This window comes from Protopterus annectens, chromosome 1.part0 (assembly GCF_019279795.1).
Source record: "Protopterus annectens isolate FY-2018-M chromosome 1.part0, PAN1.0, whole genome shotgun sequence".
In the NCBI taxonomy this organism is placed as follows: domain Eukaryota; kingdom Metazoa; phylum Chordata; order Ceratodontiformes; family Protopteridae; genus Protopterus; species Protopterus annectens.
The window spans coordinates 1,057,632,952-1,057,655,648 of NC_056725.1; the positions used below are offsets into that span (position 1 = coordinate 1,057,632,952).

Below are 22,697 nucleotides of genomic sequence, written 5' to 3' on the forward strand. Positions count from 1 at the left end.
AATAAACAAAACCTTACGGACAAAGTGAACAACTCATTCTACTAGATCCATGGCAGCTTCCACAGCCTTCTTCAAGGTTTCTTCAATCGATGGTATTTACACAACAGTAACTTGGACTACATTGCACACCTTCTCTAAACATTATAAACTGAACATCATCTCCAAATCTCGTCCTCTTTTTGGGCCGCCATTCTTAACAACATCTTGTCATGATTCCACCCAAGAAAGCAGGTAGCTGGGGAATCTGTCCTGTAATTTGAAATGGACAGATGGTATAATAAGATACAGTTGTTACATACTTTTCAGAATGTTGGATCATTATCCCTAGTCTTTCCACTTTGCCCACCTATCCTGCATATCCCCTTCCAAACTGTCACATTTTCTCTAATTGGATGGGCCTAGAAGACCTGCCCTGAAGCCCAAAGTTTCAAACTGCCATCCCCAAATTCCTTTGGGTGCCAGTCCAGTAATTAGGCAGCAACTTAGATCTGAGGAGACACAGTGGACAGGTGTATGATGGGAGTAGAAAAGTAGCCTGAGCACTTGGTGAGGTGATCAATTACTGGATCAGATCCACCTGGCAGTGGGCATCTCATAATTTGAAATGGATGAACTAGGGATAAGAAAGATTCAGTGTTATAGTAAGTACATAGTGTCTATTTTTAAAGTAGCTTTCAAAACAGAAACTGCATTATGTGATGTATGATGCAATATGGGTAGGGTATGCTGAGTATATTTTAGTTGAAATATTTTATATAATCTTATTTACTTAAATATTATTATTTGAATAATTACTTCTCTGATGATCTGCTAAATCCAATACAAGGTGATAAGGAAGGCAGGGCATGCCCCAGTCCTCAGCGGGTGCAAGGCATAGGAAACTGTTGTCAAACAGGGCACCAGCTCATTGCAGGATGCACGCACAGACACGTACACACACACACACACACTGACTCACTGAACACGAATTTATGGACAAGTTAGAGGATTATCAGTTTACCTATGGCGCACATACATGACCTCCTGACAAAAAACAACATGGACGTGTGAATGCACAGCCTCTGCACATAAGGCATCCCAGTTGAGAACTAAATTGTGGAACCAAGGACTGTGAGGCAGTAATACTAAGTGTTGCAGCACTGTGCTACTCCTCTTTTCATTTGAAGTTTAAAATTTCATATTACAGAAGTTTTATAATAGTTATTTTGTAGCTTCAGATCTGCCTTTTATTGTTCTTAAATAATAAATTTCACTGAAATTTAGCATATATGCATAAATTTTTGCTTTACTGCTCGTATTAATTTCAAGAAATTATTTTGCAATGTAAAGGGGTTTGTTAAAAGCATTATAATAAAAGTTGATTAGAGCTGAGTTAAAGTATCAGAGCAAGAAACAAATATGAAATTTTTTTTGCGGGTTATTTTGGGGCTATCTGGGCCTGAAACCTTTCTTATAAATCATCTGCTAAATACCTGAAGGACTTCTTCATCTGTAGTATTCATCAGTACTGTCACCTTAGACTCTTTATGTCCAGACTGCCTTGGAGGTGAGCTGAAATTGTACATGCTACTACTCAGGGCAAATGTGGTACAGCTGGGCTTAGTATAATCAATTAGCCATCAGAAGGGATTTTTTTTTCCTTAATGCTCAATACTTTCTCTACAAATGTCCAGTAGTGTTTAAGGAGTGGGTATGCAATGGCCTTAGTGAAAGGGATTATACTTAGTTTTGCAAGTGAAGTGCCCATAAAAATGTGCCTGACCCCAAGAATCATAGGAAACCATTAGGTCCTCCAGTCTCCAACTGGAGACATTAATGGTTCATGGACCCCCGATCCACATTTCCCTCCCCCTCACCCAGACAGAAGTGAGTGGGTACATAATGTATTGTTTCAAATTTCTTTTGTTTCAAACTTCTTAGAACCAATAAACAAACCCACTGAGATTAATAAAAAAAGCTAACATCAGAAGCGTCAGCAAAAAAAGGTTTAATCGCCTAGCATCTTGAGTTCTTAAACTCTACACAAAGGTTAGAAATACATTGAAATCAACATTATTAAAACCTGTAACATAACCATACATAAAATAATTAATCTATATACAAGCATTTCAAGGAATATCTGTATTTAACCCATAAAATGCCATTTTAAACTGTAAAATATATGCAGTTGCATCTTATCCAATATTTTTGCCTAAATTGTTGAGTATATTCAACATTCAAAGGTACTTGCTTTATAAAAAAATGTAACAAATCAAGATTTCCATTGTGATATGTCCAAAGACAGTAAGTCCATATTTTTATTTTTGAATACTTTAGATGATCCATAATTTTAAACTTTACTGGCAAACCAGTTTTACCAGTGTAAAAGAAAAAACAAGTGCACACAATAACAACCACAGAAGATAAACAAGTACAATGTTGCTTTACTTGCCAACATGAATCCATAACACTTCAGAGTAGCATATTTACAAACCTTAAAGCCAGAACAAAGAAAAGTACTTAGAGGCAAAAAATTTAAGGAGTAACATGCATACCTCTCAACTGTACAGGTATTCGCAGAATGTCCAGATTTTTGACTCATATTTTTTTGTCTGTTTCTCATAAAATTGTGGTTTTCTGATAAATCACTGGCAAATCATTGAGGCCTGAAGTCAGAAAATAATGACAGATATTTCAGTTTAAGACGTCATACCTTTCAGAAAATTCATGCTAATGCAAAACCTGTTATTCTATCAATTTTCTAAGTTTCTAAGAGCGATATTTAAAAAGCACCCCTATTTTTGGGCCTTTGTTCCCCCCATTATTTATGGCTTTGTCCAGATATCTTGCTCTAAGAGGTTGACAGGTATAAGTAACACCAACCTCAATGATTCATGCACATCCAGTTTACTAAAAACAATTCTATCCATCAGACTAGAGGATACTCCATAAGAAATTGTGGACAACTGCACTGCTCAATTTCACCAATACCATCAACCAACTCAGAAACAATGGTAAAATAGTCTCTGCTGTCTTTCTAGACATGTCCAAGGCCTTTGATACTGTCTCCCACCCCAAACTATTAAATACACTCTGCAAATTGAATGTCGGCCCCTTTGCAAGTCAATGGATTCTAAGCTATCTACAGCAGTGTCAACAATCTGTAAACTGGCTTAATGTCCTATCCCCTCCTCTTTGTATCACACTAGGAGTACCTCAAGGTTCAGTTCTTGGGCCGCTACTCTACAATATTTTTACAAACAACCTCCAAAGTGCTACCCCACTGGCTTCAACTATTCAATATGCAGATGACACAACACTTATATGTGCTGCTAATAACCTGCAACACCTCCATGATATAACCCAAAAATCATTCTCAAATACTGAGCTATGGTTCTCTAACCATCAGCCCATACTCAACACCAATAAAACAGAACTGATGATCTTCCAACTCCCAAGAGCCTCTCCTCCACTCAGCACCTTCTACATTACAGCTAGGAATAATACTAAAATTAATGCCGATTCACAGACAAAACTACTAGGTGTAATAATAGATAATAACCTAAGATTTGACCTACATATAGCACAAACAATTAAGAAAGTTTACAAAAATGGGTACTCTCTACAGAAATAAAAAGTATCTAAATAGCACTTCTAGGGTTATCACTGCTAGAACCCATCTTCTATTACCACTTCTGTATGCTTCTCCAGTTCTCATCAACCTTAAAAAATAGATTTAATTAAACCTGAAACATAGTACAATAAAATGGCAAAATTTGCACCTGACTGCCCAGATCATACCCACCACTGTCACTCCTTAAAAAACTTTCCTGGTTAGAATTCCCACAACTTCTATCGTATAACCAATTAACCTTGGCATACAAACTAGTATATCAACCTGAAAAAAACCCTGCTCTTCTAAATATTCTCCAGCCCCATATCTCAAATCGAAGTCTTCTCTCAATAAATAAATCTCTACTGCAAGTGCCCAAATCCACTAATACAGCAGGGGATTTGCTATTTTCTCATCATGTAGCAACAAGGTGGAATTCACTACCTCACAGTATCAAAACCAACACAAATACCAACCAATTCAAAAAGATTCTTAAAAATTATCTTAATGGCACCTGGCTTTGTTCCTGTACTACTCCAGGCTAACAATTTTTAATAGCTTCTGGTCTTACTATTTCTTCTTCCCAGACAACCTCATAGTCTATGCTCTCTCTCTCATGTCTGGATAATCTCTAACCTCATCCTTTTTTATCCAATTTCCCCCTACAAACTCTTCCTCAGCTTACTTTGGGAAACTACAATGTCTATACTACAATAAGGAATTATATCAGATGATTGTATAATACGAATGTCAGCTATAATAGCCTAAAATGTAATTTTTGTAGTACTGTAAATCTTGTATAATTTCTTGTATAAGTTTTATATATTTTTTTGTATAAGTTTTGTATAATCTCTTTATGTAGAGCTTTTCTCCCTGGGCCTCCACTGAAAATGGATCTTATCCCAGTTAGACTTTCCTGGTAAACAAATGTAAAATAAATAAATAAAAATAAATGTGTTTTTTTAACTATCTCAACTATGGGGCAGGAAACACCTGTACATTAGTAACAAAATGGATTGAATTACTATGCTCTGGAATTTCTTCAAAACCAGCAGAGTCACATCACTTTCGATTACACTTGGAGGCTAAAACAGTTCTCAGGGCTAAAGATATCCATCCATCCTCAACCCCTTTTCCCATTTTGCACATGAGGTTCGGGTGCCACTTCAGCAGTGACAATCATTTCGAGCCAAGGTTTACACCGCCAGGTGGCTAGTCCTGCCGTGGTAGTTCATTTGTATCACTCACTCGCACACACTCTCACCTACAGCCAATTTAGAGTGTCAGATCCACCTACTGCATGTCTTTGGAATGTGAGAGGAAACCAAAGCTTGCAGAGGAAACCCATATGACCACAGGGAGGACACACAGACTCCACACAGAAGGCACTCCAGCCAAGAATCAAACTGGAGAACCTCTTGCTGGGAGCTAGCAACCCTAACCACTGCACCACCGCAGCCACCCATATGTGTGGCCAAAACCCTCTGTCAACAGATTTGCCTGTAATTATTTCCAACTTCATTCTGACAAATTAAAGCAGTGCTATATAAATCTGCTGTTTGAATAAATTCATATTTAGGCAACAATTTCAGTAAACAAGGAAGATGATGACTAGTAGCCCATAACTTTCCTATATATGGAAGTGACACATTTCCCAAACAATATATTTAAATACACATCTATAAAAATGTTCCCAAAGTGTCATACAACTGAAATACCAAAATTGTTAGAATTTAATTGTGCTAAGAATTCAAAATAAAGTGCTTGAGCTTCAGGAATATAAAACATACATCAACTATATAACTAGCAAAAAAGTTATGCTGTCATGAAAACCTGAATAATAAATATGCTGTTCTTCAATACAATTCATGAATATATTAGCATAACTGGTAGCAGACTTTCTCAGATCTACCTTTAATGTGTTTCATTACAGAACTGAGGTTACAAATGGTGGATTATCCTTAAGAATGCTTTAGAACAGCTTCCTGAGTGAGCCTCTCTTTTACAACTTTGAGCAGTCCTAGTAGTAACTGAATGGCCAATGTTTTTGCAAGAAACGTCCAAGAAACTGAAATAAATATAGGATAGAGCAGGGACTTTGAGAGATGAAAATAGCTGTTATGGTATGCATATTCATTCAATTTATCAGTAGAGACATATGAAAAGTGTGGAAGGGAGTAGTCTGCAAACTTGGTTAAAGGAAACATTATAAGCATGTATGTTTTCAAAAATGCATCAGTAAACATTTGAGGGGGGCTTAGCTTTTTTCTGGAATCAAATGACACAGAGATCTTGCTCCTTTGACACGTCAGAATTTGCCAGCCTTCAATAATGTTCACTATTTTTTGTTAGTTGCATGTCTTATGAAAGGAAGACCATTGTAAGTCTATTAGTCTTAGGTTGCCTTGATTATGTTAAGATGAAATTCCATGTCCAACATTATCTCAAAGTTCAAATTAGAGTTTCTAGAGTTAAGTTTAGGATTCTATCATTCTGCCTTTTTTGTAAACAGAAAAATAAAAGATTCCTTAATACTACTGTCTGACCAGTCTTGGTGGTCTGATTATTACCTTAATGTCCCAGAAACAAAAATAATTTGATTTATATCTGTAACTATCCAGTATACTGTAATGAGACTCAACAGGTTGTGAATCTTCCAAGATAAGATTGTAAACATTTCATGTTACTTACTAAAAGAAAACTAAATAGCACTGGGATAATAAACAATGTGGCTAATACTGAATTATTTGTGACAGATGTATACCGACAGGATCCTTTGCACACTTTGAAAAGCACTACTACAATCCATTTTAATGTGCATGTGGACAGACAATAATGTTAACCAAAGTTACATGCAAAGGTCACTATATTTAAGAGAAAGACCAACAGCGCCATGTTGTAATCAGTAAATTAAGACAAAAGCATTAAGAAATTGCTTGAAAACCAAAATATACAAAGGCTAAACCATATTTTATTGGATATATGTCCTTTACCTAGTGTTGGAATGACTTTATAGTGAACTTCAGCTGGGTTTATCCCAGGGGCATTCCACAAATTGAAACTAACAGCAGCTCAGTACACCAAGAAGGCGAAATGAGCTGAAAAACTATTTTAATATCCAAGTTCACCAATAAATGAAATAAATTCTTTATGTAAGGTGAAAAGAAACAAGTGATTAAAAAATAGGGCACAGCAAGTAGCTTTATTTTCATTATAGTCCAGTCATAACGCCCACTATCGATAGAAACCCTATAGGTTTATTTTCTTTTTCTAGAGGTTGTGCTAGAAAACAACTTCCCTGGCATCTTGTGGACATTTAATATGGTGGCTTTATGAATCTTTTTACTTCAAGTTGTCAGCATTAAAAAAATGGAGCTGAAGAAAGAAATGAGAAATAGTGGTATGTTGTTTTCTTCTGTACATTGAAGAAAACTAGCTAGCTCTCATCTCTTTGACATTGATGTGCCCCTTCTGTTGAAGAGGAGACCAGATCCTCTGCACCATTAGGAAGCCAAAAGCTGCTCCCCATCCCATGTCTGAAGCATCCGTGAACAGCTCCTGAGAGGGTAGAGGGGGATAAAAAGGGAGCCCTGGATTTAGGGACAACAGCTGGATCCACCAGTGGACCTCCTTCTTGACACAAGGTAGAAGAGGAACTACAAATTCTAGGGGATGAGCATGTTGTAGCCAAAGTGAATTCAGGAACCACTGAAACTTCCTCATGTGAAGTTTGGCTAGAGGCAGCATAGGGATGGTGGATGGCATGAAACCCAGAGCTCTCAGAAACTCCCTAGCTGTAATGGAACCCAGAGGAAGAAGAAGAAGATTGAAAGAAGGAGATGAGGGTCAAGGCCTTGGGAGAAGGCAGGGATACCAGCAAAGGCACCATCTGAATCCTGCAACCCAGAAAAACATGGTCCTGAGAAGGAGCCAGAAAAGACTTTTGGACGTTTATTGCAAAACCCAGTCTCTGAAGAAGAAAAATGGCAAAATGGTGATTTTCCAGTAGGCTCTATGGAGAAGATCCCTGAAGCAGCAGGTCATCCAAATAGGGAAATACTTGGATCCCCTGAAGCCTGCAAAAAGCCATCATAGGAGCGAGGCATTTAGTGAATACCGTTGGGGAAGTAGAAAGTGCACAGGGCAAAGCTGAGAACTGAAAATACCAGTAAGCAACAAAGAAATGCAAAAACTTCCTGAAAAGGGGATGGATAGGAATATGGAGATAAGCATCCTTGAGATCCAGTGACACCATATAAGGCTGAGGAAGCAGAAAAGGGAACAAAGACTAAGGGAGAACATTCAAAAAGTGGGCACCTTCAGAAAAGTGTTTAGATGAGAGATTCTAGAATTGATCAAGTACCCTTTCTGGATATTAGAAACATTTTGGAGTAAAACTCCCTCCCCCTTTGGGCACAGGCACCTCTTGAATAGTACTGAGTCAAAAAGTCCCAAAGCACATCTGTGAAAAAGAGACTTGTTCCTAGAGGGGCTGATGAATACCCATAAAAGCGAGAAGGGATTTCCATACCATGAAATACCCCTGGTGAATAGAGGATAGAACCCAGGAATCCAGAGTAATCTGCAGCTAAACAAGAAGAGAGAGGGAGAAAGAGATGAAGAGAAAGAAAAAATGGCTGGGAAGAATAGGACAGTCAGCCAGCATTTGGTTTATCTGGACAGGAAGACTTCTGAGGTCTAAAACCTAAGTAGCCCTAGCAGGAGGAGCCCACTTGCCAACCTTTTTGCCCTTAGGATGAGGGCAAGATTGCCTTTAAACAAAGGCTGGCGTATTGGGGTAGCTTCTCTGAAATTTAGGAACAGGAGAAAGAAACACGTTTCAGTTCTTGTAAAGCCTTTCCCTTATCCTGAAGGGACTTAAAGCAGCAGCAGCTTCACCAAACAAGTGTTTACTATCAAGAGGGCATCCATCAACTTAGCCTTGATATCACCAGGCAAAGGCTGAAGCTAAAGCCAAGAATACTTCCTCATCACAGACCCAAAAGCAGCAGCTCTAGAAGAAGAAGAAGCATCTGCTGCATCATAACTACACTTGATGGAATGATGAGCCACCTGGGAGGAAGTCCCTAACATGGAGAGAGCAGAGGTTTTACCCTCCGAGTTTGGAAGATCAGATATAACCTGACAAGCATGAGATAGGAGAGCCAACACATACCTGGACATCTGGGTCTGATAATTAATAGCCCTAAAAGCCAATGTAGCCAAGGTGTAAATCTTCTTTGCTAGCCTATCCATGGTTCTGCTATCTATACTAGAAGGCAGAAATATGAGCAAAGGAAGCAAGTTCAAAGGCTTTTCAGAGGCTACAGACACCACTAAATCATCATCAGCAGGACACTTGTACAAAAATGTGCAGTCCTCAGGCACCCAGGTTTCTTGAGAGCAGGGGGCTGAAAGTCTACAGCTTTAGAGGCATGGAAAATACATCCAGCAAAGCAGCCAAAACAGGAGGAACAGCCACAGGTTTAGGAGATTCCAACTGCAGAAACGCATAGTACCTCTTATGAATCTCAGAGAGCTGAGCACAATCCCATTTAAAGAGCTCCATCATCCTGGAGATGTGGACCCAAAAGAAATTTCTTCAAAGGGAGTATCAGAACTGGTAGATTCCTATTCCTCTGACCCATAGTCCAAAGGAGAAGGAAATTGAAAAGAGTAAGCAAGGGATTCCTTATCTGAATCCAACTCCTCCTCAGAGGAATCCTGTTCCTGGGTCTTCCAAGGGGAGAAGAAAACCAAGGATGAGTAGGAACAGAAACACCCTGAGAAGGTTTCACTGCCATCAAAGCACTAAACAAACCTTGAGTGAAGGCCTGTCATTCTGTGGATCCTTACGGCAGGATAAATATGTTTAGTTTTTTGTTTTTTCTTCAAAGGGATGTCTGCCTTATAAAACCTGGAAGGCTCTGACCCAAAACAGCATTCAATAATGGTAGTAGGGACTTTTTCACTGACTAACATCTGAGGAACACCCTGAAGATGTTATAGAAACACAGTGGTCAAAGACATGCACTTTAACCATTCCAGACATAGCACTATCTACTCATTAAACCATATCATGACCATTAACACCTATGTGGTGTAGAATGTCACACCTCTAGCACTCTACAAACATCCTTGCACTCCAGAGTAGTTTCTGAAAAATCAGTTTAAAAAGTATAATGTAAATAAATATAAATATATTTTGTGAACAATAAACGTCACTAAAACTGTACAAATAGCAATGTTATCAGTAAGTATTCTTTACAGTGACAGTAGCCAGGGCATGCAGTCTTTCCATAAATAATATAATATAACACATAAACCCATAATTATATTCTTTGCTAAACTTTCACAAATTGTCATATCTTGAATACTATACAATCTAGACATATATTGTTAGAACACTTGTTAACAAATAATAAGCTTTCATATGACAGTAAGAAATTCCTCTCTGAGTATACATTTAAGATGGTTACAAAAAATTAGGGACATATATGCTTAATTGCATAATTAGCAATATAGATAATGTTAAATATCTCTCAAAATGTGCTATTTGCTGTGCAAATATGTTTTCTTCAACAACATCCAGGGTTTCATTTGATGTCATATAATAGTTTAAAAGTCCTTTGGTTCTTGAAATATTAAGTTAAGTACCTATGGAAATATTGCTATTTTTTATAATTAGTAGCATAAAACTAGCAATATCCCCAGCACAGTGTGACTGAAATGTAAACTGACAATGAATTCTGCTGTCTCCCACTATGGCATTCACAGCATGCACCTCAGCAATATGTAGGTCTCTCAGTCATGAAAATAGGAACATATATATGAAAATATGAATAATAAGTGACAAGCAGTGATTAATTTCTCTACTGCAGGATATTGCTGATTGACAATCTTGGTGTCATTTTGTTAATAACTCATTTTGCTTTCTAATATTGCCTATTATTAGTAAGTCACTTAATTAACAAAGCCACAAAGAGCTATTAGTGTTATCTGGAAGTACACAATAGGCACTATGGCTATGAATGATTTAAGAGTGACCATGAACTTGCCCTTTGCTTTCATACACAACTTAACTACAAAAATATGATAGATATTTTATGTGCACATAACCTATGTCTCAGTGTAAAGAAACGTAAAGATAGTGGTTTTAGTAATTTACTTCACATGGACACATACTGTGCCCTCCTGAACAGCCATATCAATAATCATTCAACAGTGATTATGTCATTTTTCTGTGTTTTCATGTACATCATGCATCCTCACCCCATCACCAAGCATAGCTACCTTCTGTGATGATACATCCGTGATGTATGATTGTGAGGAAAGTAAAATAATCACCCTAGTGTATTTTAACTTATTGTTCTCAGATATATATGCAATGCCTCCTCAACAAACTATGTCAGTGATTGTTTCACAAGGAGCTCACAGCACTCTGCTTTAACACAATTAGTACACAAGATGATAACCACTTTCATGGCATTTCTTATGCCTAATTGTGAAGAAAATGAAAAAAAAACAGTGGTTTCAGTATCCTTCCTGAAACTGTTGAAAATAAAAACTGCTATTAGACAAGCCATATCAAAGGTCATTCAACAGTGATCATATAACTGCTCTGTGCTTTCAAACCCAGACTGCTTTCCTACCTCACAAAAAATGGTCACTCTATGTGCTCTTCTGATTTTGCATTGTGGAGAAAGTGAAAGAACAAATGGCCACAGTACTGTATTTTAACCTTTTTGCTCTCAGATGTGTGTGTGTGTGTGTGTGTGTGTGTGTGTGTGTGTGTGTGTGTGTGTGTGTATATATATATATATATATATATATATATATATATATATATATATATATATATATATATATATATATATTTTGTCCTCAGCTCCCATGAGGCCATATCAACAATCATTTCACTGAGATGACAGATCCCACTTCTCACAGGTAAGCAAAGTAGAAAGAGAAATAATGAGCAATCTGTGAATGTTTCTTAGTATTAGTATTTGTATCATTATTAAGGGTTTAATTTCTTTGGTCAAGGCAATGACAGCAAGTAATTTGTTGCAGCATGGTGATGAATGACTCTAGAACATTGTTTATAGGAAAGGAAATCTATGGAAAAAATGACATACGTAGTAATTGTAACATGTATGTTTAGCATCATCTTTCTTTTGCATTACTAAGTTAAGATTATTTGAAAATTCCTGAATAACGAACCTACTGGCAATGGAAATTATGCTGCTAAAATTAGCATTACCATAGAGTTCTAAAGGAAGTAATGAGATAATCACCAAACACAGACTAGCATGGTTTTCTGCAAATGGAAGCACTATTTAGAGTAGTAGCTTCTAGTAGTAGAATATATTTAAAAAAGGAAGCTGTAGCCATTGGATGGTCATGCCATTTCAATAAAAGAAGCAGCATTAGTAACTTGTTTGGGAAAGTAAGACCTTGATATTGTCTGTAATGTTGCAGCAGACATTCATGTCCCATTAGCACTCATTAGTTAACTGTAATAATTTTATCTTTGTGTCATCATTGTAGTATATGATAGTACAGAGAACACTGTACCTGCTTACAAAGTAGAAACTTTAAACACCAGGTGGGCAAGTCTTCCATACCGTTGTACTATTGTTTACAATTCAGGCTCTGTAACAAGATATCCTGGAATTCAGAGGGTTAGGACCATGCCAACATTATGATGCTCCTGTACAAAAGTTTCTGCTTCAATTAAATCAACAATTTTAAAATGTGACTTTTGGATGTCTGCACTTTGTTTGTTAGCTGAGATAGTCTGGCTGGGTAAGGCCTGTTGTCAGTGGAGGCCTGGAGAGAAAAGCTACAATAATCAAGTAATAATCAAATGCAAGGTATATGGGACAAACAGAATGCAATGTATCCAATGTTGGCAAGACAAATGAACATGTGAAAGATATAATACACCTACCAACATTAATGGAAATTAATGTAGATATATAAACGTTATAAATGGATAACATACATGCATCAGATATCCAGTATCAGGTAGGAAGCCATGAGATAGCAAAACTCAGAGGGAAGTAGAAGTGGCTGGGTAATTTAAGGATTAAACAGCAATATGTTTAAAGCTGAATGGATAATCGAAAGAAGAGTTAACAGACTGTTACAGCCATAATGTTCAAGAAGCATAATACCTGGAAGCAGAGACAAAGCAAAAGGAGGCTATGAGTGAAATGGACAGATAAACTAAAATGCAGAGCTTGTGACGGGTAGCAGGGTGATGTAAAATAAGGTGCTCACTGAACAGGGCAGCTAAGACATACAGCATGACTACAGGGCTAAGGAAGCAAGGCTGGTACACACACAGTACGGCAGAAAAAAACAAACAGGAAGTAGATTCGGTAACCATTTGAAATGTCAGGACACACTAGAGCGAATCCCAAAATGTAGAAACTGAATGGCAGAAAGATCAGATTTGTATATGCTAAGTCTGAGATGCCATTTCTCAGAATATTCCCATTCCTCGGAGATATGGCAATCTCAGAGTTGGTATATAAACTTTGGGGATGGGTGGGGCTTCCCACCTGTAAAAAGATCGATTTTTCAAGATTCATTCTTCTCTGTGTTTTCAAACTTTTTTTTTACTTTTCTGTGCTCAGGATTTTGAGTATCAACATTTCAATAGGGAGCCAGTAGATTAGGCAGTCTTATAAACAAAAAGAAGACAATGTAATTGGTATTTGTAGCTAGGCAGAAAACAAGAAAAATGGTAAGTGAAAAATGCTATCACTGTAAATACAAAATGGTAAACAAGATTAGCATATGCAATAAAAGTAGAAAAATAAGAAAAGTGAAAATATGTGAATAGCTTAGTGGGTCAGAGCCACCATTTTAAATAAATAAAAGTAAACAAGACTACTGAAGTAGTAAATGCAGAACAAATAAGACAAGTGAAAATTAAGAAATGTTAGGAATATATAAAAAGCTGAGTGGGGTACACTAAGTGGAATAGGCTTACTCAAGCATGTCACACACATACACATACACACACACACACACACACACACACACACACACACACACACACGTAGAAATGAGCAACAGAAAGAGTCTGCAAAGAAGCATTTGTCAGTGCTGAATGTGGGCTTGCACTGCAGCTGAACTGCAGCAACTATAGTTAAAAGATAACCATCTTGCCTGTTTATGACAGTGTCTAGGTACTTAACATGCATTTTATAATTTATTAAGTGCTAGCATGGGCCCAAGTAAAATGCATTTCTATCCATCTGGTACAAGCTAGTCAGTGACAGAATATTGGTCAAGTGTCTTGTTTGCTCAGACTCACCTTTAATTCTGAAACCCAACAGAGATAAAAGTAGGGTGTCACACAGCCCTTTTAATATATAAGCCCAATGGTACTGCTCACCAGTAACAATAGACATCTGAAAGGGCAGACAAACCATAGCTAATTACTGCAATATCACAATCATCCAACAGTGGCAGTGGGGGCACTGGAGTAGCTTCATCTAAATGAATGAAGACCAACTGCTTGTTTAGAGAACATGCATATGTACAACTTTCATTGTACAGAAAAAATATATTTAACAAGTGTGTAGTGTTTCCAGTAATTCCTTCTAAAGGCAGCAGGTAAATCCCAGCTGTGATCCATGTAGTCTACTTCTGGTATTAACATGGCTTGATTTCACCTTATTTTTGTTAAAGACAGAAATAATTTTAACACAAAGTCTTCAGCTGAATCTGAGTTCTTAGCCTTTCAATATACATGTCGATTCAGTCACCTGAAGTCCTATACAGTAACTTGCACTCAAAATGAAAGTAGATTTTCTTATGCTTATGACTGAACTGACAATACTACATGAAAACGGTGCTATGGTTGTAATAAATTATTACAACATTAAAGAAAATAATCAGTCTATGTTTTATTTTTTTAATAATATGTATGAGCAGTGAATTACATTTTAAGATTACAGCTGTGAAATCTGGCAGAGATATGCTGTTGAAATATAGGTTTTATTAATTGGTGTTAGAATGCTTAAAAAGGGCAAATTCAGGATGCAACACACTTGTTACTTTCCTTTTAGCCCATAATAGCTAATAGCAATTGTGACGTCCCTCCTATGGGCCAGTAATTAAGGAGCCTCAATCCTCACTACTGACACTGGTGGGGGATGTTCACTTAGAACAAAAATGGATACACAAAGAATTTTCAGATAAAGCTCTCAAGCATAATTTCCCTTAAGAACACACAGGGAGCACACTCCAGACTTGAGCAAGATTTCCTCTCCAGGCCTAAAATAAGATTCTACCTTTCTCTCTGCAGAAATCAGTGTTCCGTGTCCCTGTTCCAAGTAGCTGATACACACACATACACACACACACACACACACACACACACACACACACACACACACACTTTGATACTTGATTTTCATACACACACACACACACACACACACGCACACACACACACACACACACACACATACCCAGACTATAAGTTAGATTCACTGCCACCAGCCAGCTACTGTAAGACTTTTACCAGGGTACCCAATTACTCATAGTAAAATTAATACTTATACAAATGGTAGTATTAACCAAGTGGCAAGAGTTTCATGAGCATGAAGTAACAGTGCCACCCAAATAAATGCAATTAATCTCAAAGGTCAAAATATTTTCTGAAAGACCAGCCACAATGAAAGGTTTAGATATATTTAATAATAAATAATAAAATAGAAAATATGAAAATACTGAATACCTATTTACAATAAACACCAGAGTTTCAATTCACAGGAAATATAAAAACAACACAGATGGAAAGATTCAGACAGATACAGAAAAACAATATTTAACTAGTCTCACTATATTTTCCTAACTGACTGAAGAATTACTATTCTCTACTTACCTGCTAGAGCAAAGCAAGTTGAAGTGGATGAGTGTGTTGTGTCAATTCCAATATCAGAGTGCTGAGTGTTCCTTGTCACATCCTTTACTATCTAAATACAATTTCAGTGCTGGCTACAGAATGACATCACATCTGTTCACCTGATTCTGTGGTTACCACACTACTTCCTTACTGGAAATTGAGCCAGAATTTAGTACACATGTCACAATACACACACAAAATCCTGCTAAGACTTACTCCAGCATCTGGAGACTGTAAAACAATTTCAATACTTTCATCCTTCCTGTACAGACTAACCAGCCATTCTCTGGCACCCAAGGTAGCAATTAGTTCACCACTAAGGACAATAACAGCAGGATACCAAAACAGACATTGCTTCTCTGGCTATATTCAGACATGTGAGATAAAATCTTTATGGCCTAAGCCAAGTCATTTAATTTGAAGCTATTTTTTTCTTAAGGCAAGCTGGGCTGAGCTTAACCCCTTTCCTTCCCTTCCAGCATCCTCTGTTAACATATAAAAATTTTATCAGTTACAATACAGTCTGACATACATGTATATTTATTTTCTGTCCAGCAGGACCCACTGTTGATACATTTTAAAACAAGTAATTTTACAAATACATTTTTAACATAAGCATCTGTACAAATCAGTTTAATATTCAAATGACATATAATTCTTTAAATACTCCAGCTAGCTATGCTGGCATATGTTACACATGCACTGCCCTACTCTCTTTGGCATAGCTGGCTCTACCTCACATCATCACAGCAATTAATTGTTAAACCGCCGTAACCAGCTAAACAAAATTATTACCCTAGCCTCAACCACTTGTGCATCTTTTTATGGATACTCCTATGAACACAAGTCTTACACTGTTTGCCAAACGGAAGTCTTACTGCTTTAGTATAGATGGGTTAGGAAAGTAAAGATCTGCATGTCTATAAAAGATGTGGCTTTTGCACTACACTAATTACTTGCAGTCATTTCAGTATTCATCTTAGGAAATTGTTTTAAGCTGTACATACATACATACACACAAACATATACCTTTCTATTAAAGGGAATAAGCACCAAACACCTAGCAAATTCTGACAAGTGACACAGCCATTGTAATCATGTTTAAATAAATAATGACACATAGCCACCACTTCCTGTCTCAGTGGCTTTTACTCCAGCTACCATTTGTGGAGAGAGCCAGGAGAAGGAATTCAAATGTGACAAGCTTTGTAAAGGTAAACAGTGCATTAAAACTATACTGATTTAATAATTAAACATCATTTCTAGCAACACTGTGAAAGAAGCCTTCCCACAGAAATTCTATTTGCTGCTTCTCATGTTCAAGCTGCTCAGCTGTATAGTAAAATTTGTCAGTTTTGTCAGTGCATGGAGATATTGACCATACCATCTGACAACCCAGAACATACTTTTGGGTACAGCCTAGACTGGAATTATTAGGGAAGGCAGAATCAATAAGTGTGGTGCTATATGGAGACATGGCTGGGTGTGAAAGCACCATTTAATTAAAAGAAGATGGACTATGAGAGGGAATATGTCTAAGGACATACCATCCCTTTCCCTTTGAATCCCAGGAGTCTCCCTTTATCTTCCCAGTCAGTTAAAATTAAAGTAAACAGAAGCTGAACAGCATAAACTTGAGTTTCTTCCTTTTTTCGGCCAAGCTACTGGTAGATAGGAGTTAAAACATAACAGCCTCCTATAGAAGTATGTATAGAACATGTTAGTGATGCTTTTCACTAAGTGAAAGAATATTGGTCAAGTGCCCCTGTTTGCTGAAATTCACTTCTAATTCTGAAAACCAACAGAGCAGAGTTCTAACATTTTAAATTATAAAAAAACAGTTGTATTTTAGGCTGTGGGTTTCAAATCTGTTTCTGCTTGTGTCAGTGGTCCTATTGTCACTGTTTTAAAGTAGCCATTTGGGTCCTATTTTCAAATAAAGTAGTACATTTATGCGAGAACTAGGACTTTTAAAGTAGTTTAATAGCTAATATGCTTTTACTTTTCCAGGCATGCATCTGTGAATTGTGTTAACTGATGATAATGATATGGGTGCAGATGGCATCTGGTCCTGGCTCCTGCCTATGTTCAAGTGGAAAAAATAATTTTAAAACTTAAATATTTGTTGACTTGCTTCTCTTTCTGCCAAAGACCTACCTACTCCAATTGCAAACAAGCCTAGATGTCTTGCTATGCATTTGAAGGTAGGTATTTCTTCTGGTTCTTGATTTTTTGCTCAGGAAGCAGTCATGCACATGTTTTGGTAAGAAAATAAAAAGGTAATAATGTAAAACAAAAACAGGATCAGAGAACAAACAGCATTATTCATTAAATAATACTGTTGTTGGAGTGTCCATTGTGTGACTTTGCTTTATATTTTGTTTTAATTTTTGAAACTCTCAAACATGGTTACTGCTGAGTACACCTGCCCACAGAATCACATCATTACACTGCTGGGTGTGATGGCATGATAGCATGACTGTACATGGGTTGCATGTAAATTGCCCACTGAAATATATCCTTTTGATTTTATTTTAAAATATTAAAATTATCATTGCTTTTATTTCTGTGGCATATTCCCTGGATGCAAAGATAATGCTACTTCTCCCGCCCATTCATTGGCAATTTTGCCAGGTAAAGAAAAATATTTAAACATGATCTTTAACTTAAACCAGTAAATGACTCCCCCTTTCAAAAGACACAAAACCTGCATGTACTGAGGTCCTACACTAAATGGAAAGGCATGGTACCATAGACACCTCGATATCAGGATGCATGACACTGCAATGAGGACTAATATAAACCACTCTAGAGCAAAGAATGAAAAGATGCATCGTTAATACAAATGTATAGGCCTGCAAACCCACCTGTCTTGTTTATGATTGATAAAATGTTGACAAAAGTATTCAGGGTATACAAGCTCCATTGCATTCTCAAATGTAGCCACCAAGGCTCGATGGGTGATTATTGCTGGTGCATGTTTGTAGTAAGGGACTGAGGCAGACAGCATTACTTTTCTGAAAGAGGGGTCTACTGAACAGCTAAGATTAATCCAGAGGCTTGATACAACATATACAGTTAAAACATCTAAGTACAAAGCTTGACATGATTAAAGAGCGAGAGTTAATGCTGTAATTTCCCTGCTCTCATTAAAGATTACCTGCATGAACTGTGATTGAAGGCGAAGCAGCTCATCTACCTTTTTCTCTTGCTGGAGCTTTGTCATTAGTTTCTGTTGCCAGGGATCTTTTTTGGGCTTAATCTATTAAAAACAAGATGACATCAAGAAAACACCTTAGTGACAGTATGTTTCAAAGATTAGTACTCACAAGGTTGTATATAGTTTATTGCCAATGTTTTTTTGCCAAATGCTATATATTCAACATCACCTGACCGAAATGGTACCTTACTGATAAATGAACATGTCTGTGAGAGTCACACATCCCTGTACAGGGGTAAAACCTCTTGCATGCTCAACTCTAGAATAACAAACCCTGAGGCTTCTCAGCATGGACCAGTGTTAACCAAAATCCAAATTCAACATGTCAGTTTGGACAAATTATTGTTTAATAAACCAGGTCTAAATAAACCACAGCATTCCCTAACCTTTATTATTTGATTCTACAATTCTGTAGTCAATAGTTTGGCTTTTTCTCTGCATTTCTACAGTTATATGCTAACTGTATTAATGTTTTTATTATTCTTTCTTTTACAATGTTCTTTACCCCATTTGTACCTCAACCTATTTGCCATTGTCTGTTTTCTTTGGTCAAGATGTTAAAGTTAAAATTAAAATAAGTCTTTTCCTTTGAAAAATGTGTATGTGTACTTAAGGTGGAACAAGGAGTGACAGAACAAATATGTTTTATGGCAGGAAATAAAGTGTACACTAACACAAAGTAGTAAAACTGAAACTATTAGCGCATCACTACATTCTAAGTATTTTTCATGTACTGGATGTCATCTACCATACTGATGATATACCCTGCAGAAATTATTTTAAGTCAAAATGCTAATAATTTGAAATACAAATTTATATTCAGTCAAGTAATTAAGGGTTACTATGTTTTGGTACTTTCCAATATTTATGCACAAAGATAATATAGGTGCCTACAAATGCCCTTGGAAAATGCCCATCAAGTCTGTCTCTGTGGCAGATAGCCCGAAATAGGTACTCTTTCTTCTCCTGTTCTTCACCTTTTCTCTAATGACCTCGAGAACAATTAACCTCATTTGTAGATTTATATTCCACCACAGACTCCTGCAGTGCATGTATTCTTAAGCCCAAGCATTCTGCCCATGAAATAATATTCCTTGAAACTGTTCTTAAATCTTCACCTACCTTCTCCCCAGTTGCCAGTGATGTCCACACATTACCCAATCTTAAATTCTATTTTATCAACCTAGGCCTTAGAGGTTGGTATATTCCTCCCTTATTTTAATCCTTCTAATAAATACTCTTGTATACAGAGGTTAGTCTCATCCCCCCAAAAAATCCATGTATGAGTAATTAAATGTCACTCACAGCATCAAATAATCTTAAGTAAGTTATGTATAATACCCTCTTAATATGAATCAAAGCAAGCCCACTCAGTAATACATTTGTTTTCTTGCTTCAATACAGGCAAAGAAATAAAAAAAAAATCTCAATTCTGAATGTTAACCTGCAGTGCTGATGAAATGCAGTAGAAGTTGATAAAGATGTGTGACCGATAAAATGAGAATGCATCAGGCAGTTATGAAGTAGAAATGAAGGCAATATTCCTCCAGGGTCTTTTCCTTTAGTGGTAATACTCATCACAGTGATGTACCTGGTCCTCAGTTTCTTACAGTACTTTTGTCTCTTTCTCCTCTATGCCATCTGTAAACTCGCTGCTTGTTTTGCACAGAATTAGACTGCCATTTTTTTGGTATAAAATTTATTAGAATCCATAATGTCCAGAACTGAGAATGAGGGTACCCTCTGAATGAATGGCAAGGAGCCCGACCAGCCAAGTTAAGTCAGCTCATATCTGTGAAGGTAAACTCAAACAGCAAGGCACTGTTTTCAGAGTAAAGCAACTAAACTTCGAGGAAACAATGCAATTCACTCTGAATTCAGAAACTATCTAAATACTACTCATCCTAGTGGCCCAGTGGTGCAGAGGGTTAAAGCCCTTACTGTGACTCAGATGACCAGTGTTTAGCTAGCTGCATGGTTGCTGCAGGGACTGCACAGGGAGGGCGGGAATAAAAGACTGATGTTGGATCACCCATTCTGGGGTAGATACGCAGCCTAGGTTCACTGCAATAGCAGTTTTAGTAGCATGACAAACTCCATGCTGCAAAAGCAGCTATACTGCTAGTTTGGAGGTCACACATGAGTGGAAGCAAGCAAGCTCTGACTGACATAACAATTATGGTGCTTGCAAGGTTTCCAAGGGGAAGTAAAGGTTAGGACATGCCCCCCAACAACAATATCATAACTGCAACAGTGTCCTCAATCTCTTCAATGGTCCCAGGCATGGGTTGTGTTGAAGCCAGAGGAAGCTACGTCAGGTCTGGTAGACATGGTGAATGAGGAAAGGAGCTAGTGGAAACTAAAGGTCAGCTGTGAGGAAGGAAAAAAAATAATGCACATCCTGAGTGTATCTTTAATAGAGTAGCAACATGGTCTCCATGTGGAATATGATGCATAGTTTCATGCCTAGGTTTACTAGGAAGCACAATTATTATTATTATTCTGTCCCTGATTGTTGTGCAAGCAACACATGCCTTTTGAGACCTGGTCTGTGCAGAGTATGCAGCATCCATTAGTAGAAAAGGACAAATATAGACAGATAGTTTAACTCACCAAGATAGTTATGGGATAAGAATCCATACACTTTAATGCAGACTTCGAAGAAGGCGAAGGCATACAAAGCATAAAAGCTATATTTCCATAACTATATTGCAGGTAAAAAGGCAATAATTTGACAAACCTGATACACTGTAGCTTTCTATTAAACCTGAAACTAAAAATCACAGACAGGAAAAGGAGGCCATGAAGTGCCATTATTACAAGTAGGAAGGAGAGGATGGAGCATACCAAGTACATCAAACTATATTTCGAACACAGCCTGCCATGGCGGCACTCTCCCCATCTGGTATTGTCAGATACCACTATTATTTTCGAACATTAATATTACAGTACAAAAAAGTCTTGCTGTGTGGATAAGGCTGGTCCTCTTAAATCTGAAAGTCAAGGAAGGAAAAGAACAGGCAAAGGAAACCAACAATACACATGATAAAATTCTTTAAATTCAATAAAGTATGTGGAAGTGCTTCACTGCTTAAAATGATGCAGCTTCTAAAGGTTCAAGTTACACCAGACACTGAAACATTACATTAGTTTCTCAGTGAAAGGAGGAGGACAATTTTGGTAAGTGGCCTGAAGAAAGTCTTTACATTTTCAACTTTGGCAGTTTTTGCTTCAACCTTACAGATTTTTCCGTTATCACTAGGAATAATTTTTGTGATGAGACCCATAGGCCAATGTATATGACGTGCCTGCCAATCTTTCAGAAGGACCAACTCACCTTCTTATAGGTTAGGCCTGTATGTCTGCCACTTTCTACAGTCTGGTAGTAGATTAAGGTGCTCCGTTTTCCATCTTTTCTAGAAGCAGTTGGCGAGATGTTGCGCACATCTCCACTGATTTCTGTAAAGGTCACAGTTATCAAAGACTCTTGCAGGTATGGAAATTGCTCCGGTTTTCCGAGTTAACAAAGCAGCTGCAGTTAGAATGACTGGAGACTCTGCATTAGAATGACTGGAGACTCTGCATCTAAAGAGATGGGAAGTAATGGTCTAGGGTTGATTAGGGCAGTTACCTCAGCAAGGAAGGTGGTATGCATTTTGTGGGTTACGTGACAAGAATTCACATTGAGTAGCATGAAATCCAGCATTTATCTTGCAGTTCCAACCATCCTTTCCCATGCACCACCCATGTGCGAAGAATGAGGTGGATTGAATTTTCACTCACAACCCTGACTTAGCAGATGATTTTCAATACTTTTAGAGACAATCTGTAACTCCTTGCATGCTTTTATAAAATTGGTACTACAATCTGACCTTTGCACCTTCGCTGGTCCTCTAATAGAAAAGAACTTTGGGCATTAATAAGACTGGAAGTATCCATTGATTCAATTACTTCAATAT

General features: G+C 37.3%; 1 protein-coding gene across 1 annotated transcript in view; it reads right to left on the reverse strand.

The window, feature by feature from the left end:
• The window catches only part of LOC122799665, a 1,990,791-nt gene that overhangs the window by 1,604,776 nt on the left and 363,318 nt on the right, over window positions 1-22,697 (reverse strand). The window contains exon 8 of the mRNA XM_044068913.1: window positions 18,679-18,780. Coding sequence (XP_043924848.1) covers window positions 18,679-18,780 — 102 coding nt within the window. The remainder of the gene's footprint in view (window positions 1-18,678; window positions 18,781-22,697) is intronic.